The 21,712-nt window shown below is 41.2% G+C and overlaps 1 protein-coding gene across 1 annotated transcript in view; it reads left to right on the top strand.

Moving 5' to 3' along the window:
• Positions 1–21,712, top strand: part of LOC121833977 (neuronal acetylcholine receptor subunit alpha-7-like) — a 153,249-nt gene that overhangs the window by 117,266 nt on the left and 14,271 nt on the right. Inside the window, exons 6-7 of the mRNA XM_042287708.1 lie at positions 3,043–3,239; positions 12,377–12,463. Coding sequence (XP_042143642.1) covers positions 3,043–3,239; positions 12,377–12,463 — 284 coding nt within the window. The remainder of the gene's footprint in view (positions 1–3,042; positions 3,240–12,376; positions 12,464–21,712) is intronic.

Raw genomic sequence — 21,712 nt, forward strand, 5'->3', positions numbered from 1 at the left:
GAGGGAAACTTGCTCGCCATATTACCTTCCAAATCGTAATTGTGACCAGATTAGGCCATTTATGGTGACGGTTTGGAACGTTTCAGATTGCCTTGCCTCGGAAGGTCCAAAATTAGGGAAGCGTATTTCGACATTTTGTGCGGGAAAATTTTTCATTGTTTGTTCGCGGGACAATTAGATGCAGTCGTCGTGAGCAAATCATCCGGTACCGAGTTTCATGGTAGCAAAAAAAAAAAAAAGCAACACTAGTAATACCTTTAGGGAGTCAGGCCGTTTAGCACACCGGTTGTGATAATGTCTCATTAGTTTTTTATTAGAATGCCTGCATGACTAGGCACATCAATGGAGAAAATCTGCCGTCTGATAGGGCTACCTGATTATCTGATTGTAACCATCGTTAAGAACGCATTTCACGAATTATATCATCGACATATCTCCTGGCCACGGTGTGCTCCTGGGTCATTGCCGTTGAAACATAACGGAAACCAAATCTCTTTTAGAGTAAGTGTGCGAATGTGGTTGGTTCTAGCGAGTAATGGCACTAAATAAAGGTTCCACACGAATTTTACTAGCAGGTGGGAAACATATAATACTATTTTGAGTTAGCATGTTTTAACTGGAAGAATTTGTGGGGAAATGCACAAACGTATTTTAATAAAAAAACTGCAAACATGGATTAAAAAAAATGTTTTGTGTCCCCTGTGCCGGCTTGCTAGATAGAGCGTCTCAGCTGAGACGCGGGGAAAGAAAGCACTGCCAAACCAGCGCACGGGCTGAGCGGGACTCAAAACGCGTCTCAAGACGCTGGCGCACCCCATCCTTTGCATTGCTTTCTTCACCCAGTCTTGGCTGAGACGCTGTTCTAGCAAACTGGCCCTGCTGATGCGGCTGAAGTTCGTGCACTCCTGCCACTAACAAAATACGTCTGTAAAAATTAAAAGAAGAACACTGGGCACTCAAATGTTGACATTCTTTATAAGTTTTACTCAGCCTAAATAAATTTTGCTTGAGAAAGAGGAGGGCGACACGAGCGAAGAGAAGCACTTCCGTAAGGTGGCAGCACCCCGTAGTTTGTTACCTACAGTGCGACAAATTATAAAAAAATATCAGTCTAACAAATACTAGAATATTTCGAAAAATTACCTCGAGATAAGTTGTGAAACAAAGCTTTCTTTCATTTTATTTTATCTCTGTGTATAACTCAAAAGAGCTCAGATATTTTTTCCATCGCATTTGACGATGAGTCAAGATAAGTGGGTTGCATTTAGGATTCCGTGTTTTCGGAGTTCATTTGTCGTGAAATTCGGAGTGTGTGTGTGATTTTTTTTTCTTTTTTTTTTGGTGTGTATTTATTTTTCGGTGAAATTGTGGGGTTATCGAAGCTGGTTTTTGCTGGATTTCCAATTTCTTAAAATTAGTCGCTTATTCTAGTGTGTTGTTATATTTAAAATAAAATAGTAAAATAAAATCCGGGTACTATGACCCGCTGTCTTGACATGCTAGCAGGCACACCCCTTTGCTAACAGTTATAGATTTCAAAGAAAACTTAAGTGGCATGACCTCAGGACCTGTGACCCGGTGCTCTTATGAACTGTGTTTATAAAACATCGTCTTTTTTTTATTTGTTTATTCTTGTGGTCTCAAAATTCAGAGCGTTTTGGGTAAATTCGAACTGACAGAAAAGTTACCGGGAAAAGTTTTTTCTGTTTTTTTTTTTTTTTCAGATTTGTCCCAAAACACGGAGATCTAGTTCTACCTCCAGCTCACTCTATTCAAACAATATCTCCTCTAAGCACAATATCCGCATCCGACGTGTGTTCGGGAAAGTACCTAAAAAGTACTTGAATTAAAGTACGAAGTTAATGTGAAGTTATGTACATCAATTAATGTAGTAAGTACACCGGGCACAATGTACTTTAGGTGAAGTAATATATATGCAATGTGTTTTCAAAGCAAACTACAAGTACTTTTTGCACAATCCGTGTTTAGTTCTCTTCCTATATTTTTGCCCGCCAAATGGATACTTAAAACAGTAAGCTTGTTACCACTATTATTTTATGATGCCCATTCATTTTACTGTGCATTGTTTTTAAACGGGTATGCATTCCTACATCGGTTAATCGGGAGTGAATCAGTCACTTTTGGAAATGGCGAATATTAGATAACATCAAGTAGCCACAGTGTAGATGTTTTACTCTCGTTGACGAACAGTTGGACTCAATAAACTTGTAAGGCACTTACCTGTTCACAAAGCATCATGTTGTGATTCAAAAACAATGCAAAGGTTTGGAAATGTGCTTTGAAGTCGGTAGTTGTACTTCCCTAAAAAAAGCACCGTAAACATACTTGAATTAAAGTACAAGTGTATACTCGGAAGTTGGACTTTAAGAAAAGTACAAGTTTTCTTTTTCTAAGCGTAATTAAAATATTACTTTAAGTGCAACGTACTTCACGCACTTCCCAACATTGGCTAAAAGTCTGAATAAGTTTATCACAGTGAGCGACTGGAAGGCGTTTTAAGATATAAGAGGGTTCGCATTTAAGCTATATACTTTGTTCACGAGACTGTACACCCCCCCCCCCCCCCCCCCCCCAAGGGCTGGATACAAAATCATAATGGCAAAGTCACAATCACACCCAAATTAATATTACTCGCCCAAATTGTTCTTATTACCGCGTTCAGCACCGTTGATTACAACCTGATAAAAGCTTCTGCATTTTTATTGAGCAGAAAGGAAGGGGTGGAGGGCACTGCCTTGTATTTCCTGCCTAACCGAGCACCTGCAGAGGAGCATGCCATTTCTCAACCCGAGCTATAAAGAAGAAGCATAAAGAGGTGCCCCCATCTCACTCTGTTCCGGCACTAACGAACTGCGACTTGAGTCAATGAGAACAACCTGCCAATTGCACTCCCCTTTGAAGGGCCCCTTGGCTCGTGTTCGTGATTGTGTTTCTCTTCCTTTTTTTTCCCGGCTCTTCGCCTCTTCCCTTTCTTCCCCTCCCTTGGCGACTGCACCCTGGGGGCCCTTGGCGTGACGCCGCAGCCGTGCCGGGTATCCGTAACGAGAAAGAGTATGCCTGCTGTCCGGAGCCGTACATCGACATCTCGTACACGATACACATCCGGAGGCGGACTCTGTACTACGGCTTCAATCTCATCATCCCCTGCGTGCTCATCTCCTCCATGACCCTCCTCGGGTTCACCCTGCCTCCCGACACTGGAGAGAGGCTCACCCTGGGTAAGATCCCACTTTGCCTTGCTCCCCTACTTTTGGTGGGAGCGGAAATTCGTCGTTGTCGACTGGTTTCCCGGTTCACTGACGGTTAAGCTCCTCAGATTTTCGCCAAGGCAACTGTGAATATAATCATAAACAGCAAAATATACGGAAGGTAAAATATAAATGGGTACTGGATTAATGTCTCCTTGACAAAAACGCAAAAATAAGATTATTGTAAAAAAAAGAATTTCAGTTAGTTAGTGTAAAAGGGTGGTAAAAAAAGCCTTCGGATATCTGGTTCTTCCAGCCAGCGTTTCTTTAGATTCCTTAAAGAAACAGCAGCGGCCAATCTGCACCCTCCAAGGAACATCACAAGACGTCGCAGTGTCAGCAGCGTTATTACATGCAGTAACCGTGGGCTGCGAAGTCATGGAGTGATGTCACGTCACGCTACAAGGGTGCGTTACGTCAGGTTACGTAACGTAACTTCACGTGACGCCACCACTTCACACAGTGATGTTAGGTTGCCATACTGCACAGATCTGCGTATAGTATATCGGCAATACATTCTGCATACCGGAGCTCTTATCCGGGAGATCAAAGGAGCGCAATCATTTTTAAGGCTTCTGTTTCTTGGACCGAAGCTCTCTTTTATACGAAATTGCTAATGTGAAGTCAACCTTTATGTTTGTGTATGGACTGGCACTTACATATGATCAACTAACAATACTGACCACATTTCATCAGAAAAATCGATTATTCCCAGAACAGCCTTCGGCCTGAGCCTTTTTTCACAATCTCCCAGTGTAAGATATAAAAATGTAAATTAGGCTCACACTACTCATATAAAATTTCACATTTGTCTGCCAAGCAATATGCCTTGGAGGTATAAGTTTTTCGACCAAATTGAACTGCTCTTCGAATGTCTTTTACTGCTCTTTCAAACAAAGTTCAGCCAGCGATCGCAAGAACTTAAATTGAAAACGTATGAATTCTAAGTCCCCAATAAAATCAGATATGATTAGAGAAACCAGCGACCAAATGAAGCTACAGAGCTGCAATACTTTCCGGCCACATTATTATTATTTTTTTGCCTCAAGAATCGTTTGTGATTTCAACGTGCTTTAAATGAAAACATTATTTCACATAAAAATAAAAAAAAGCAAATGATCCGTTCTTAGTAAGGATAAAATGAAACCGCGAAACTTCCAGCTAAGAAAAAAAAAAAAAAAAAACAAGGAGGAGACTTTAAATTAAAATAAAGAGAAAGCGCTTTTGTGCTCACATCAAAACCACGCGCGCTCAAAAAACTTTCTTGCTCCAGAAAGCCTTTCGCCAATCCACGACCAAAGCTGAACCTTTTAAAGCATCGATAGGCAAACAGCGCGGCAAATACATATAGCTTAAAACAACACAGTTCCGCGTGCATACAAAGCAAGTCAGGATCCGTTAAAACCAAGTGCTCCAGCCCACTCCCCGTCAGCGCCCCTTTAGGTCACAATGTGCAGCATAAAAGTAAAGACGGGCGCGAAGCTTTCATGTCTTCAATACAAACGCTCGAAAGAGACGTGAAGTGTAACGAAGCTAAGCGAAAAAGCGCCAGGCGAGTAAAGATGCATTTTCAATTTCCTGAATACATTCCGCACTCGGGGGATCCTCACCAACGCGTTCGATATCTTGTGCTTAGAGTTGACTTGAACTGGTGGAGAAACAACGCGCGTTGCGTATTCACCTTTCTTTTTTTTTTCAAAAGGGATGTTTTTTTATTTATTTTTTGTATCCTGACTTTGCGACTTTAATGTTTCGTGATGTGCAAAAAAAAAATTACGTCGATACCTTAGCCCACAAAAGCATAGAAATCGCGACGCAGTTCAATACCCCTGAACGCAGGGAAACAAATGATTACAATAAAAGACGAGGCTTGCAACTGAGACTAGAAGAAACTGTAGCTCTATCCGGATTCCAAGCCTTTCCAGGGGAACATTCAAAGACCTAGATTATTACGTTAAAATGTGGTACTCTAAGAACTGCTGATACGAAACAAATTATAAAGACATAATTATATAATTGATAACGCGACGTCACAGTACACGACAGAACGCTACGGTCAGAGGAACAAGAATCTACAGGCACCTTGGTCAGTCGCTTTGTTATTTTGGCGACGTAACATTTTAAGCTTTTTGCTACATGTACCCTTTTTGTTTTCCTTTAGATTGTATTGTGCAGATTTCTTGTGTTCAATTGTTGTATTTTCGCCTAATAAAACATCTGAGCATCGTAAAAAATAGTATCTGGGAGCTTAGTTCCTGAACGTATTCGCACCGCAGATTGCTGTACTTGGAGCGAAAACTCGCACTGCAGGACCAAGGCATCTTGAGATCAATCACTACCCCTGTCCGTTTAAATCTTAATGAGAATCGTTCCGGCGTGCGGTGCTCCGATCACTAATGCATGAGTACACGCCGAAGACTCCAGACTAGCAGTCGTACTGCACTGGCTAATTGTATTTCCTACAGCGTGGACCATTGTCGTCATACATGCACAGACCGACCTCGCGTTCTCCAAACAAACAACACTTTAGTTTCTCTGCTTTGTTATCGAGGAGCGCATTGTGTGCTCTGGGATTGCGGTTGACCAACAAGAATTTATATGAGTTTCTTTTATTTTTTTTTCATTTAATACATACATATTAAATGTAACGTGGAGAAGTCTGTCAGCCACAAGCTACAACTCCAACGAGTTAGCATTAAATTTCAAGCGTGAGATTATAACCCACGACATACCTTAAAACGTTGTCTTTCTTTTTATCAGACTTCAATATCAATGTCGATGACTCTAAACATTCATCTATCTGGGCAACAACACGTCGGAGCAATCGCAAAGTCACTCTAACAAAGCCTAGGACCAAAAATAGACAAGAAAAAAATAAAACTTAGAAGAAAACAGCAACTGACAAAGGCTTGACGGCAAACATCGAAAGGCCATCAAGTCTTGACCAAGTCTCCAAATCTGTCGGCCGATCCCAAAAGAGTAGCAACAGCTGGTCGGTCCGAACTGGGAGAAATCGTAAAAAAGGAGTGGAGCAGGCAACGAAAAGACCTGGCTTTTTCTATAAAGCTAAATGAACCCAAGATCACACAAAGAAGGCAGAGAGGTGATCCGGCAGAGCTCCGTTTATCGACCACTCTCTCGTTCACCTGACTCGTGGATTTCGGAGGGCTAGGAGGTTTCGGAGAAACGTCGAATGGCGGAGCCGCTGCACTTGAGTATAAACCGCTCAAGGCGTTTTTTTGTTGCCACACACAAAAAAAGAGAGTTCCTCCGCAATTCCGTGTAAACTGACCAACGAGTTGGAAGTCACGCAGCTAAACTCCCAACGATGAAGGTCCGAACAAAGAGAACAGAGTAGGATTCTAGATCGAGATGCTTACGAAGGTATATCTATAGTCTTTATATTCCGTTTCAACTAAGAGACCGGCCGCAGCCAAATGCTACACTCAAAAAAAGTCTGTGCGTCTACTTTCACGCATAACACTCGGAGAGCCTATCACATCAACTTACGGAGGCAGCTCTGCGAATGACGATGCCGAAACATATGTTTAGACCAAAAAAACAGTGGGTTGTGACATTAAGCAATGCAAAACGTCACGCCTGCGTTGCTTAATGTCACAACTCAGACTGCTTTTTTTGGTCTAAACATATGTTTCGGCATCGTCATTCGCTGACCTGCCTCCGTAAGTTGAGCTGGTTGGCTCTCGGAGTGTTGTGCGTGAAAGTAGACAACAGACTTTTTTTTTAGAGTGCAGCATCCGAGAGAGCTAATCAGGTAGCGCCAAAAGTGCGCCATCATGGCGACGTTGGCCTACCAATCACGCTCAAAGGAAAAAACCTGTAGGGTCATGCGGTTTTTACTGCACGTAATTGATTTGATCTGTGATAGCAAACTCACAAAAATAAAGAGTAACGAGCCCCATGCATCTCAATATCACTTCGCAGCCAATGGGATTGCAGCATTATACCCAATAAGAACGCCGACGGACCAATCACAAAGCAAGAAGCGTGATTAACATAAGAAACCGCTCCCTTCTTCTTTTATAAGCTGTCAGTGACTAAATATTTTTTTTTCCTATCCAGGTGTGGACAAGTGGTACTACGGGTTATAATATCGACGGGTTCTGTCTCTTCGATGAAAATGCCCCGTTCTATTATCGTTATTTTCTTTTTCGTGCATCAAATCTATAAAAATATTGATGATCCGCTTAAAAAGGCACATCATTGAGGGCGGATGTCCAGGATTCGGCTGAGTCATAAGGTGTTTTTTTTTTATGAGGAGGCTAAGGATGCCATTAATACATGATTTAAAAAATATCCGCTAATGGGCGCGGTCGTAACGCGCAGCTTTTGTTAATTTAATGGCCTTCCGGGGCACGTATCGCGTTTCGGGTGCTTTTAATCCCTAGAATAATTCTCGTGTTTCGTCACCAATTATCACGCCACTCCTATTACTACCTTTCGTTCCCTCGTCTGCAAGATACAGGATCCGTGACGAGCTAAAATTTTAATGAGTAAGATTCGGAAAAGACGAAATTAAAAGAGGGTGAAAACAAAATTTCGGCGTTCCCGTGGTGGTGACATTGTCGCGATAGTCTCAAACAACGCGTATTATAGGCGTCAAACCGCAGAACGCCCCTGTTTATTTGAAAAAAGTAGCCGCAGAAAGTAGGCTGTACGGATTTTTTAGTTTTACTTCCTCAATATCTCAAGATCCTCAAGAAAGGTGTTATAAGTGTTGGCACGAGCGATGTCTAAATGCCGTTATAACCATTACAGTCAACTCAAGCTAGATTAAAATTAAAAAAAAAATTCTGTGATAACTTCATTTTAATTTTTACTTTTATAAAAAGCAAAAATATCACAATCATGTGTATAACATACCATCGAAATTTTAAAAACTTCCCAGAGAAATTAACAGCAGCGCATGGAGACACCGAAGAGCACTTTGACATCATCAGTTGTTAAACATAAAACTTAGGGTTTAACACTCTCCATGTAAATATATTTAATGGCACGCTGACAAGGAAAAATATTTCCGAGAAAAGTTACATTCTATTTTTTTTTTTTCACCTTTATTTTACCGTATGTTTTACGACCATCGGTCATACTTTTCCCACGAAAACTGCGCTGAGAAGAAAAAAACGATCGGTGCTTTATTCGTCACTGTTTAGTGTGGTGCATAGACTTTCAAACAAATGAAATTTTTAATTATCACTGTATACTCACCCTTTTTTTTTGGTTAGTAAATATCAACCTACGGCTCGAATTAGAAACTTGCTCAGTGTCACCGGAAACGACTTAATCAGACAATTTTAGAAATACTTGAAGCGCGAGGAAGGCGTGGTGGTGAGGAAAAATCGCAGTGTGGGCTGCAGGAGCAAGGGTGGCGAACCGAACGTGCGGGTGATGAGAAACAAAAAAATCATGCTAGGGCGTCAAAATTGAATGCATTTTCAAGAACTAGAAACACAAGGCAGGCGCTACAAATATTGCTAAATTGACCGATTTCGTAGCTTTCGACGATTCTGCTAAGTTTCTAATTCGACCACTATGTTCATTTTCGGTAACAAAAAAGAAGCTAATCCTTCAAATATGATTATAAACTTAATTATCCTAAACACTTTGCACCTCAATAAACAGCCTTGTTGACATTGACCCTCACGGCACGTATCTTATTTCTGTACAATGCGTAGTTTTCAACCAACCAATAATTTGACCTATGTTCGGTTAAACACCCGGTATAATGTCTGAGTGTCATGGCCTCTGTCAAAAAGTAGCTCAAAAGAGGCCTACATTGTATGGAACGAAAACATTGGTAGGCTTCCGTCTGCCCTAAACTAATTTAAAGGCTACATGGGGTGCATTTACGACATATTTAGTTTTTTTCGCTGATTTGCAAACTTAAGGCAAAGCTCCTTGCGGAAGGTACTAATTTCCGTCTATACAATAAGCAATTAAAATGCAGATGGGGGAAAAGATTTCATTTCAACATATAGTTATCGTTCAAGTAGCGTAAGGTCCCGAACGAACGCCCATTTTCGAAATCTTGCCTGCCTCATACTTTTTCCTTTTTCTTTTTCAGCATGGGTGGGCGCTTATTGGTGATTTTACGGTAGTGGTTCCAGTACTATTTCCTTAGTCGTGAACTGTGAGGTTTGTGCTTTTTGTGCGTGCTAACACGACATTCCTTTCAGTGGTGACGATAGTGAGGTACGTATCATAGACGTCATTCCTCACCCGATATGTCCTCCCGCAAACGCCCGCACAGGTATAACCATTCTGCTGTCCTTGACGGTGTTCCTGCTGCAGCTTGCCGAGACCATGCCTCCCACATTGGACGCCGTGTCCATTATAGATGCGCCGACTGACTCGTCCACCATTCCTCGGGGTTCGCTGCTCGTCCTCTCACCGTGCTACCCGGCTGCCTTCACTTTTGACATGATTGTTTCATGGCTCATTTGAGTTTTGATGTTGGCGGTGTGTGTTTGTTCTTCATGTTTGAAGCGTTTCGTTGTACAAGCCCATTTTATGTCTGCGTAGCTGTGGATGCTTTTCCCTTAGAAATGCATTGTGTTCTTATTTTTATCTTTGTCAAACGGCTAGAATTCCTAAGTTGGCTGTATTCAGTAAGTTTTTATAGGTTCCCGAGTGCGCACTTCACTGAAGAGTACACAGGTGTCAAAAACCTAACGCCCTTAGAGTAAACAGAAACAATGAACAAGCGATACATCCGACGCGAAATTCAACCCTATTTGAAATAAAGGGTACAAATGTAATCATGAGCAGGACAAAACAATAGAAGAGTAATTTCAAATCGTAGATGCTAATTATCCGTCTCAAGTCTTCTTTATGATCAACGGGAACCCAACAGATCTGGACTTTGGAAATCGCATCCAAATAGACGTAGGATGTATTTAGATGGTATATTAATGAGGACTATTAGAAAGACAGGTTTTTCGGGGGGGAACAATCTAGTCTCGATTTCTCGTTCAGCAGTATTAAAAGGTCACGGTTTACTTTGGGCGATTTAAAAATACGTCGCTCGAGATTTCAACTCGTTTCCTTTGGAAGGTATCGCGCAGCTCGATAGGCGCAGCGGAAAAGTTCCGAATATTACATTAGGCACGTCGTAGTTTAAACTCCACTTATATATATATATATATATATATATATATATATATATATATATATATATATATATATATATATATATATATATATATATATATATATATATATATATATATAACTGAGAAGAAAAAACCCTTGGTGAAAACAGCAACAACGGATGATTTATTCTTCGACGTTTCGGCCGGTGTCCGGCCTTCTGACGAAGGCCGGACTCCGGCCGAAACGTCGAAGAAAAAATCGTCCGTTGTTGCTGTTTTCACCAAGAGTTTTTTCTTCTCAGTTATATACACACGCCTTCGGCCTTCCACCACCATGCCCGTTATATATATATATATATATATATATATATATAGATGTCCTGTTTCGAACGCTGAGAAATTTATCAAATGCGACGCGGCAACACAAATAATCATAACGTTCCTGATACGGTGAACGATTCCGAAACAAGAAATAGCTGTTCTGAGGTCAGAGCATTCCCACGGAGATCGTTCAATGTCTACATCTCGTTCAGTACCACACACACACACACACACACACACACAAACACACACACACACACACACACACACACACACACGCACACGCACACACGCACACACGCACACACACACACACACAAACACACACACACACACACACAACAGCCGAATTCAGACGTAGCAACCCTCTCGTGCGGGGCACCGAGAGCCCCTTCGATTCCCGTGAGAGTTTGCGCAGGTGCAACGCGACCGACTATTCTACCTCCAAAAAATTCCCGCGGGGACGTTCCATTTATGGTTAGGCTCAAAGGAAAATGAAATTCTGCTTTAGGAATACTTTTGTGCCACGGTGCAGTTTTCTAGAAACTTGGCCGTTCCTAAATTTGCAAAGTGGGTTAGAAAACTTGTTTTAAACATACAAACTTCGTACACGAAGATAACTTGAGTGCTGCCGATTGAGACAGTCCCTCTAATCCTGCAGAATGCTCTACTACATTATGTACCGCCACAGTAATTTCTGTCTATACTCCGTTTCAAGCTAATCGACAGCAGCCGAAGGTATACCAACAGTTGAAACCAATCAAGCAGAGTCGAAAATGCACCGTCACGGTGCTTGTCGTTTTTGTGTGCTTGCGACCCGCTAAGCCAATTAAGATTTAGTGCTTGTGATCGGCTAAACATATCAGAATTAGTGCTTGCGACTGGCTAAACCAATCAGGAATTAGTGCTTGCGACCGGCTAAACCAATCAGGAATTTGCGCTTGTGACCGGCTGAACCAATTAGGAATTAGTGCTTGTGACCGGCTAAACATATCAGAATTAGTGCTTGCGACTGGCTAAACCAATCAGGAATTAGTGCTTGCGACCGGCTAAACCAATCAGGAATTTGCGCTTGTGACCGGCTGAACCAATTAGGAATTAGTGCTTGTGATCGGCTAAACATATCAGGATTAGTGCTTGCGACTGGCTAAACCAATCAGGAATTAGTGCTTGCGACCGGCTAAACCAATCAGGAATTTGCGCTTGTGACCGGCTGAACCAATTAGGAATTAGTGCTTGTGACCGGCTAAACCAAGCAGGAATTAGTACTTGCGACCGGCTAAACCAATCAGGAATTAATGCTTGCGACCCGCTAAACCAATTAAGATTTAGTTCTCGTGACCGTCTAAACCAATCAGAATTAGTGCTTGCTACCGGTTGAACCAATCAGGAATAAGTGCTTGCGACCAGCTAAACTGATCAGGAATTAGTGCTTGCGACCGGCTAAACTAATCAGGAATTAGTGCTTACGACCGGCTAAAGTAATCAGGGATTAGTGCTTGCGACCGGCTCAACCAATCAAAAGAAAGCTAAAAACCACGGCGCGTTCACTGTTCGTGACTCGTTTAATCCGTCATAGCAAAAGCACAAAGACGACGAGCGCTTTTTTTTTTTTTTTCGAAGTTGCACGAGCAGTCATGTGATTTGACGGAAAGCCGTTACCCGCTTTTGCAGGGGTCATCATTCTTCTGTCGTTGATGGTCTTCGTGCTGATTATATGCGACAAAACGCCAGTCACGTCAGACGTCCTGCCGCTCTTAGGTGCGACTCAGTGTCGTCCTGTGAGCTTACGCGTTTAACTTCTTATTTTTTTATTTGCTCTGGAGTGAAGTTTTGAGTGTATGCACTGTGCAGATCGTACACGTATTTCGAGCCGAGTGTTCGCTCGCTGCATCAATTTTTTTTTTCTTGAGATATTTTTCACTTGTTAATACTCCTGCCTGCGTCCTTCCCTTCCCTACGTCCACTTTAAATCTGAATTACGAGAACTTCGCGTCCGCACTCGAATAAACTATAATTCTAAATAATACGAGCTCCAAAAAAGTACATATTTCTACTTTATATTATGAGTCTCATTTTGAAGAGTTGTACTTATAATTTCAATTATAACACTGCTTATGCATTTACTGTTTAGGTGCCGAGGTAGCATTCATGACTGTGTTGTAATAGCCAATGTCTACTTGACCTTTTCTTTTCGTGCTAATCTATGAGCTAAAAAAATATCTAATCGGCGGGTTATTTTCAGTGTAAATATCTATTTACGCTCGCAGGTGTACATAGTTTGCAGTGACATTTCGTGTGATTCTCGGACCCGTCATTTGATCTTCTGTATACGTAAACGTTTGCTAAACTGCATGGTCCTGACCGTAAAATAAAATCTTTCCCATAACTTCCAAAGAAAGGATATACAAAAAATGGCAGTAAATAGCCATATTAGGCTAGTTACCTAAAATGAAAAACAGTTTTTTAAAGAATTTCTTTTAGTTTACTGGCTTTTATTAGAACGCCAAACTCCAAGCCATCCATGGAATTTTTGTGGGGATAAGATACAAACTATGAATTAATGCCAAGAGCTCTTAAGTACTTACCAGTTCGATTTAATTGCCTTATTTTGTTATTTTCATTCAAATGATTTGGCGCTTGGTTGAAAAGTGCAACAGTTTGTTTTATATTTAATAATGAAAACTATGCCACTTTACACGGTAGAAAAAAGCTCACGGGTATTCATAGCAAAAGGTAAAGCGCGAGCTTAAATATCTACTGTCGCCTACAGCGCAATTTTCGGTACATCACTCTGCATTCGAAGAATTTAAGAAAATAATATGCAAGTTCCAAAATGTGCACAGTGTATAAGCTCAATACTTTCAAACTCGTGGCTTTATGTCGCTCTTTGACCAATTCTCATCCACTGCACAGAAATTGCCGATTGATGCGGACTAAGAAATATTCTCGATAATTTAATATAACCGAGGCGTTAGCATAAATGAACATGGTTACGTAAATCTAATATATTTGACTGACGTAATGAGAAAAATACCAACCTATCGAGTTAAAGCCCTTGGTTTTAAGAATTCACGCTTGGAGAGGTTCATTCAATGTAAACCAAGCTTTTCTGGCGTGCTTCGCTCACTTGTAAACTCCTGCTTTAAATTTATCTAAACTTCGATGACCTCATCCAACAAAACTTCTTTGAGATTTTTTTTTTCTTATCCTTCAGCTTAATAGGTCGAAGTGTACGGCACCCAACACGCCTTCGAGTCGATATTTGCTACATGTACGCCTCTAGTAACTCTTGCGCTTGCTTCCGTGGCCGAACTTCCGCTGTAAACAGGAAAATATGATCCATAAAACTTGAGTACCACCAAAGTGCTTTATAAAAACAACGATCGGTAACGCTTTTCTTTTTTTTATCTGCACTGTTTTTTTGGCACGAGAAGTATCAATATAGGTTACTTTAAGTTCTTGCGTTGCGTCAAGAGTTAAGATATTTTTAAGCCCCAATTTGTTTCTTAAACTTTACACTCGGGATAAAGTCCATGCTTATAGAGTTTATGAAATTTATCTTGTATATATTTTTCGTTCCCGGAGATATGTATATAAACTTAGGTACGAAGTCGGTGTGTAGTCAAAATTAACGTAGCCTCTCGAAGAAGAAATTATGCAATATAAAAATATTCGTATTACATTATTTAGCGAATCTAAAAATGCACTTATGGTGGAAAACAAATATGTGTTAATATAATTTAAATTCGTTGGAGCGAAAGGCAAAAACGAAGAGTTTAAAGCATATTTCATTGCTGGATCAGCCCTCATTTAAAACATTTGTTTTATAAGCGCGTGTTATGGACTTCCAAACAGTAATGATTATTAATAAATAATTTACTTGGAGGAAACTTAAAATACGCATTTGTTTTCGTTTTTGTTTAAAGCAAAATTTTTTTATTTTTGTTTTATTACAATTGACGCATTTTGTTCAAGGTATCTATTTGTCTTGCGATTTCAAGTTTGGCGACAATCTACTGGTACGTTGATACATAGGATAAAAATACTAATCAAATACTATTTGTCACAAAAAACCATAAAGGTTCCCCCTTTTTCCAAATCATATAGCACGAAGACAATCAACAAATGAAAGAAATGGTTTTTGTTTTGCTTTCCTATGCTCCATTCAAACTCCTGCTCGTTAGCGCAACTTCCGTCCCACTTGCCATTCATATTATCAATCCCTGCTCATAACATGAAAGAATCGCAATACAAAATATTCAAAAGCAACAACCATTGCTGGCAAGCTAAGCAACGCTGGGAATTGGCCACAATTACCCTCTCATCAATAGATAAAAGAGGAGATGACTCAAATGATTCTTATTTTTAACTAGGCTTAGCTTAAACCAGCTCGCGTGTTTATTAATGTTATCATTATCATTTCGTAAACTCCTGGGAAGTCGGGTCAATTCGACCCTTCTAGTTTCTATTTTTCCCAGATGCAAAAGCACATGAGCGTACCCAGGCAGCACCGAGTTCTGGGCCAAAACTTGGCTTGCGTCTGGCAGTTTAGGGCATTAAAAAGCTCGAAAAAGCCAAAGTAGTGCCAAACCTGACCTCCCTTGGCAACAGTCTGGGTATCTTGGCCCTAATTCGCCAAACAAGTGCCAAACTTAGGCTTCGCTGCCGGGTAGTTCGGCTGTCGTCTGGCATCTTCGGGCCTAAATCGCCTAAAAAATGCCAGATTTAGGCTTACTGCGCGGTAGTTTGGCAGATCTTTGGCATTTTTGGGCCAAAATCGCCAAACTAATGCCAAAGTTAGGCTTCACTTTTTGACAGTTCGGCTGTCACCTGGCACATTCGGGCCAAAATCGCCAGAGATGTGCCAGAGTTAGGCTTACTACCTTGTAGTTCGGCAGAGCTTTGGCATTTTCGGGCCAAAATCGCCAAACTTATGCCAAAGTTAGGCTTCACTTTTTGACAGTTCGGCTGTCACCTGGCACATTCGGGCCAAAATCGCCACAAATGTGCCAGAGTTAGGCTTACTACCTCGTAGTTCGGTTGAGATCTGGCATCTTTGGGCCCAAGTCGCCAAACCAGCGCCCAAGTTAGGCTTCGCTTCCCGATAGTTTGGCTGTGATCTGGCAGCTGCGGGCCAAAGCTGCCAACCAAGTGCCAGAACTAGGCTTACTGCCTTGGAGTTCGGCTGATGAAATATTTGATGTACGCGGGTGGTCTTTATCTTAATTAAATAGAAATCAAGTTTTATTCGGCTGGCAACTTTATCCTATTTTGGGTGTCTCTTGATTTCTGCAGTCCAAAGGTTGGCTGAATGTTTTGACGCGGCTGGAGCAGGCTTTGCAAACGCAAATAAATTGTGCCAGAGGTTACACTCGCGCGTAGGTACACAAGCCAATATCGGGGCGCGCCGTGAGACTGGTTCGACATTATGGCGCGTTCACACCGGCGATGCGATCTAGTCGCGCCATAACTTTCATCGCAAAAGCGACCATCGTGGGCAAAAAGTGACGGGTTTTGAGCAGTCGCTTGCTGACCCGACTCTTTACGATGCACTCTAGTCGCGGAGAGGCCGAGCCAACCAATGGCGTTCGGAGCGAGAGTTTTTGAGAAGCGACTCGCCAACGAAGGCGTTGGACTCGCTCATCGCGCACGCCAAATTGACCAACTAATTACTTTTATTTATTTTTTTTTTTTTTTTTTGCGATGCGATTTAGTTGGATCGCGCGACTGCTTACATCCCCGGTGTGAATCCGCCTTTACAGAAAGTGCTGCCATTGAGCTAACACTGCGCAAGACGGATGTACGCACGTTTCCACAAGAGATATCATTATTAGGCGGCGCATTGCAAAATCGAGCGTGGCTCTGTGCGTGTCTTGCATTGTGATTGAGCACTGTCAAATCCTAGCGATAACAAAGAGCGGAAACGACCCGGGCTCCGTGGCGCGGCTCCCGCATCACACTTGGGGAATGAAAATAAAATCCCGGAAATTGTACTATTTTAGCGTGTTGATACTTTTTCAACATTAAAAAGTGGAGACACAAAAGGGACGACGCAGACAGGACAATCTGAACTTTAAACCTTCCTGCTACCGTGCCCACGGAGCTGTTTGAGTGTGCTGTGTGAATTTGGAATGTTGCCGAAAAACCTACTTTTGTTGTGTGGTGATGTAGAAGTAAATCCCGGGCCTACTCTAGAAACAATATTGCAAAAACTAGATATTATCTGCGCTGACGTCAGGGAAATCAAATTGAGCCAAGCGGAAACAAAATCCAGACTAGAGACCATCGAGTTGCAAATTAAAAGCCTTGAAGGTCTGAGGTCAGCTGTGAACCAAAACCAAGACAGGACAAAACAACTCGAATCTACTGTTGCATCACTCGTGTATAAGATTGATGACTTAGAAAATCGCAGTAGAAGAAATAATCTAATTATTTTCGGTCTTTCTGAGCTGCCAAACGAAGACAGCAGCAAACTCGAAGAGCGAGTAACAAAGGAGGTCCTTGAGGACAAACTCTCCGTAAAAACCAATGGAATTGAACGCATACATCGCCTGGGAAAACCAACTGAAGGTGAAACTCGTCCAGTGATTCTCAAACTACTTGACTTGAGAGACAAGATAAAAATTCTACGTAACTGTAATAGGTTAAAGAATGAACCATTATCAATCAGCGAGGACTACTCGAAACGAGTTCAAGGAATCAGAAAAAAACTGCTCGAAAGCTCGAAATCGAATAAGCTTGCCCGTGAAAAGGTCACTTTGATGTACGACAAAGTTAAAATAAACGGAAAAGTGTATACTTGGGACGACGTCAAAAACGACAAGAGTTTGATAGCTGATGTTGCACAGGCTTCAAGTCCATGACTAAAGCCCAGCCGTATCAATAATGATTACGAATTTCGCCTACTCAACTTAAACGCGAGGAGTATCGTGAATGAAACTGATAAACTTGAAACAGCTATTCTGAATACCGAACCTGATATTGTTGTAATCACCGAAACGTGGCTGTCAGACAGTATACAAGATAGCGAAATCACGCCTCCCAACTACACAATCTTGCGCAAAGATAAGGGATCACGTGGCGGCGGAGTTGATTCTTGCTCGAAATGGGATTTCATGTACATTGCTGCCCGATTCCCAGGGAATTGAGTGCTTATGGTGTAAAATCAGCTATGAGAACAGTTGCTGCTTCATTGCTGTGGCCTACAGACCCCCAAACACAGCCCCAGAGTTCTTTCGTAATATGTATGATTATATGCGTAAGAATCTTAACATGAGCAGTAAGATCATAATAGCAGGTGACTTTAATTTACCTCTAGTTGATTGGTCCTTGTCTAAACCCCAGAAATTATCCCATGGTGTTGATATTCTTTCAGAACTATGTTTTCATTATAACCTAACTCAAATTGTTACCGAAAACACTCGTATTCAAGGCTCGACACAAACGGTGCTCGATTTGGTTTTTGTTAGTGATCATTTTCTGAGCCACGAGTACAATATCGACGTCTTAGATGGTATATCTGACCACGAAATGGTTTTGTGCTCTTTTAAAATGAACTCTGTAGCTTCTGCTGCGGCGCAAGTTTCTACAGTACTGGACTATAGCAATGCAGACGACGTTGGCGTACTCGATTACTTTGATATGCATTTTGATACCTTCCAATTACTCTTCTCCAACGCTCTTACCATTACCGATACCCTTTGGAACGAATTTAAAGTAGCCATTCAGTTCTGCATTTCAAACTTTATTCCAACTAAGACGAAAAGAATTGACAGAAAAAAACCCTGGATAACGCGGGAAATTATTCACGTGAAACGTAAAATAAACAGGCTGCGCAAATGTGCAAAGAAAACTAAAACACCTCTTAATAAAGATAAGTTGGCACAGCTGAATACAGAACTTGGCCTCAAAGTTAGATCAGCTAAGCATTCAATTTTCAATGTGACACTTCAGTCGTTTATTAAGTCGTCACCTCGTAAATTCTGGAGTCACGTTAACCCTAAAACTAAGTCACACCTAGAATCACTGTCAAATGATAAAACCAATCTAGCGAAGATGTTCAACGATTACTTTCTTTCTGTATTTACTATGGATAATGATAATCCTTCTTTTGTCTCTTGTTCAGCTCTGCCCACATTGGACGATGTAGTAGTTACCGAACAAGGTGTCTTGCAGCTCTTACTTAACCTCAATAGTAAAAAGAGTGCTGGCCCTGAAAATCTACCCAATGAATTTTTAAAAAGGTACGCGGAATGGATAGCAAAGTATCTCGTACTCATCTTTAGACACTCCCTCAACACAGGGGAAATTCCTGAGGACTGGAAATTGGCTAAAGTAATCCCCATATATAAATCTGGAAACAAAAAGGAGTTTACTAATTACAGGCCTATATCTCTCACTTCAACTTGCTCCAAAATACTCGAGCACATTATACTAAAACACATTTCAACCTTCGTCGAGAACAATAATATAACAACCCCATTCCAGCACGGCTTCAGGCGTCAGTTATCGACTGTTACTCAGCTGACCGAAAGCATTCATGATTTTTCTACCGTAATTGACAACAGGGGTCAGGTTGACGTTATATTCATAGATCTATCGAAAGCATTCGACAGAGTATCCCACACAAAACTACTATTTAAGCTAGAAACTATTCTGGGAGCAGGCAAAATACTTAATTGGATAAGAAACTACCTTTCTGATCGCTATCAGTTTGTGACAATTCACGCTCATTCATCGTCAAAGGGAAAAGTTTCATCTGGTGTTCCACAGGGATCGGTACTGGCACCTTTCCTGTTTCTTATTTACATAAATGACATAGTTCAAAACGTTAATGCAAAAATCCGTCTTTTTGCTGACGATTGTCTACTGTACTCACAAATCAACAATGAGCAGGATCAAATCAACCTTAACAATGCACTTCAACATATTGTACAATGGTGTCATGACTGGCAGATGTTGTTAAATTTAGATAAAACTGTATCTATGACCATAACTAACAAAAAGCAACCTAAATCGTTTTCCTACCACATCAACAATAAACCCCTGGAGAAAGTCACACAGTACAAGTACCTCGGCCTACATATAAGCCATGACCTCCGTTCGGACTTACACATAGACTCTGTAACTCAAAAAGCGCTAAACAAACTTAATTTTCTAAAAAGAACCTTAAAAAGTGGATCGACTGAGACGAAATTATTAGCCTACAAGACGCTAGTCCGCCCTATGCTTGAGTACGCCAACGTCGTCTGGTTCCCATACACGGCCTCTGGTGTTAGTAAGTTAGAAAGAATACAAAGAATGGCTGCAAGGTTTGTATCTAACAAATATAGTTGGCATGATTCCCCCTCCGAGTTATGTAAGCAATTGGAACTGTTGTCACTAGAAAAAAGGGCGAAAATTGCAAGGCTTAAATTTTTATATGAATTAGCTAACAGCAACTTCAACATCCCCACGGAAAATTATCTAACTTTTACTAGTAAACGGCTAACAAGATATAACCATGGTAAGCTTTACGAAGAACTTCCAACCCACAATAATTGCTTCAAATATTCCTTCTTCCCCCGCGCTATCAACGAATGGAATCACTTGCCGCGAAACATTGTGCATTCCACTAGTGTAGAGCAGTTTCTTAGGAACTTGGAACCGCACCTGTCGACATAGGCTTGCATACCATTATCTTCAAATGTGTATTAAAAGATTTATATTTCAGTATGATGTACCACCCTACAATAATCCCGAATGGGATTAGTAGTATTGGAAATAAATAAATAAATAAATAAATAAAGGCCGCTGTACAAACGGGAGGTTCTACAGAGAAGAACCTTCTCTCCCGAAGCTAGGGGACGGGAAGGGAAAGGGCCATCATTGGGTGGAAAGAGCGTCTAGAGAATGGGATTAGCCTCGGGGCGAGCCATCCTCTCGAGAGGGAGTGGGGACGGAACAAAGCTGCCGTGGGGGTTCCGGCTAAAAGGTGGAAGAAAGTTAAGCTTCTCAAACGGCGACCTCAGATCCGAGGACGGGCAGGTTAGAGAATTTGAAAAAAGCTGCTTGATTAGCCGGACGACCCAGTGCGGTCTACTGGTTGTAGAAGGTGACTCGGATGAAGAAAACTCGTTTTGCTCGAAAACTCTAAAAGCATTCTGGACGTGAACTCTTGCCACAAATAAAAATAACACATGCATGAAAAACTACGAAGGCAACTAAGCTTTCTCCTATGATGGGAGAATGCGTGAGCATTACAGGCAGAGTTATGTTGGCGCAACTTCCAATAAAGAAAGAAAAAAAAAGTTATGTTGGCGCAACGGACAGCGCGCTAGTTTCACGATCAAGCGGGCCTAGCTTCGAAACCGGGCTAATTTTTTTTCTCGTGTTTTTCTTTTTATTTCGTTTATTTTTTTAATTTTTTTTTTTGTTTGGTCGCGTAACAAGAGAAATCACATGAACAGAATTTTTTTTTTTGGCCACGTCACCAGATTTTTTTCTTATTTCTCCTTTCTTTCAGTCTTTCTTTCTTTTTTTTTTTTTTCCTTTTTTTTTCGGTTTACGCTTCCTATCGCAAAACTCTTTGCACCTAATTCGCGTTAAATTATCGTTAGCCAAATCATTTTATTTATGGCAGGGAATTCTTCCGTACGTACCTTATGTTACTATTGCCAACCCTGGCTTGCAATTTCTGCTATCCAAAGCACTGGACTATGCCCTTGCTCCACGGTACGTTCCAAAACCTGACTTCATAATTGAAATTGAAGAGAAACTCAGACATGTGCACAATGTCACAGGGGTAAATCTCACGAGAAGCCGCGTTGTCAGTGTTTCGAACAATGTGAAACCGGCCGGGTCAAATTTAGATCAACAAGAACGCATTGCTTTTAATGAGTTGAAGTCAGACAGCTCCATCATGATTTTAAAGGCCGACAAAAGGAAAAGGAACCGTTGTGCTTGATAGGGATGACTACATGAAGAAGATGTATGAAGTTATAAATGACAGTCGCTATTTCGTGAGGC

Source organism: Ixodes scapularis, unplaced genomic scaffold, assembly GCF_016920785.2.
Source record: "Ixodes scapularis isolate PalLabHiFi unplaced genomic scaffold, ASM1692078v2 ptg000236l_1___fragment_1__unscaffolded, whole genome shotgun sequence".
NCBI lineage: Eukaryota > Metazoa > Arthropoda > Arachnida > Ixodida > Ixodidae > Ixodes > Ixodes scapularis.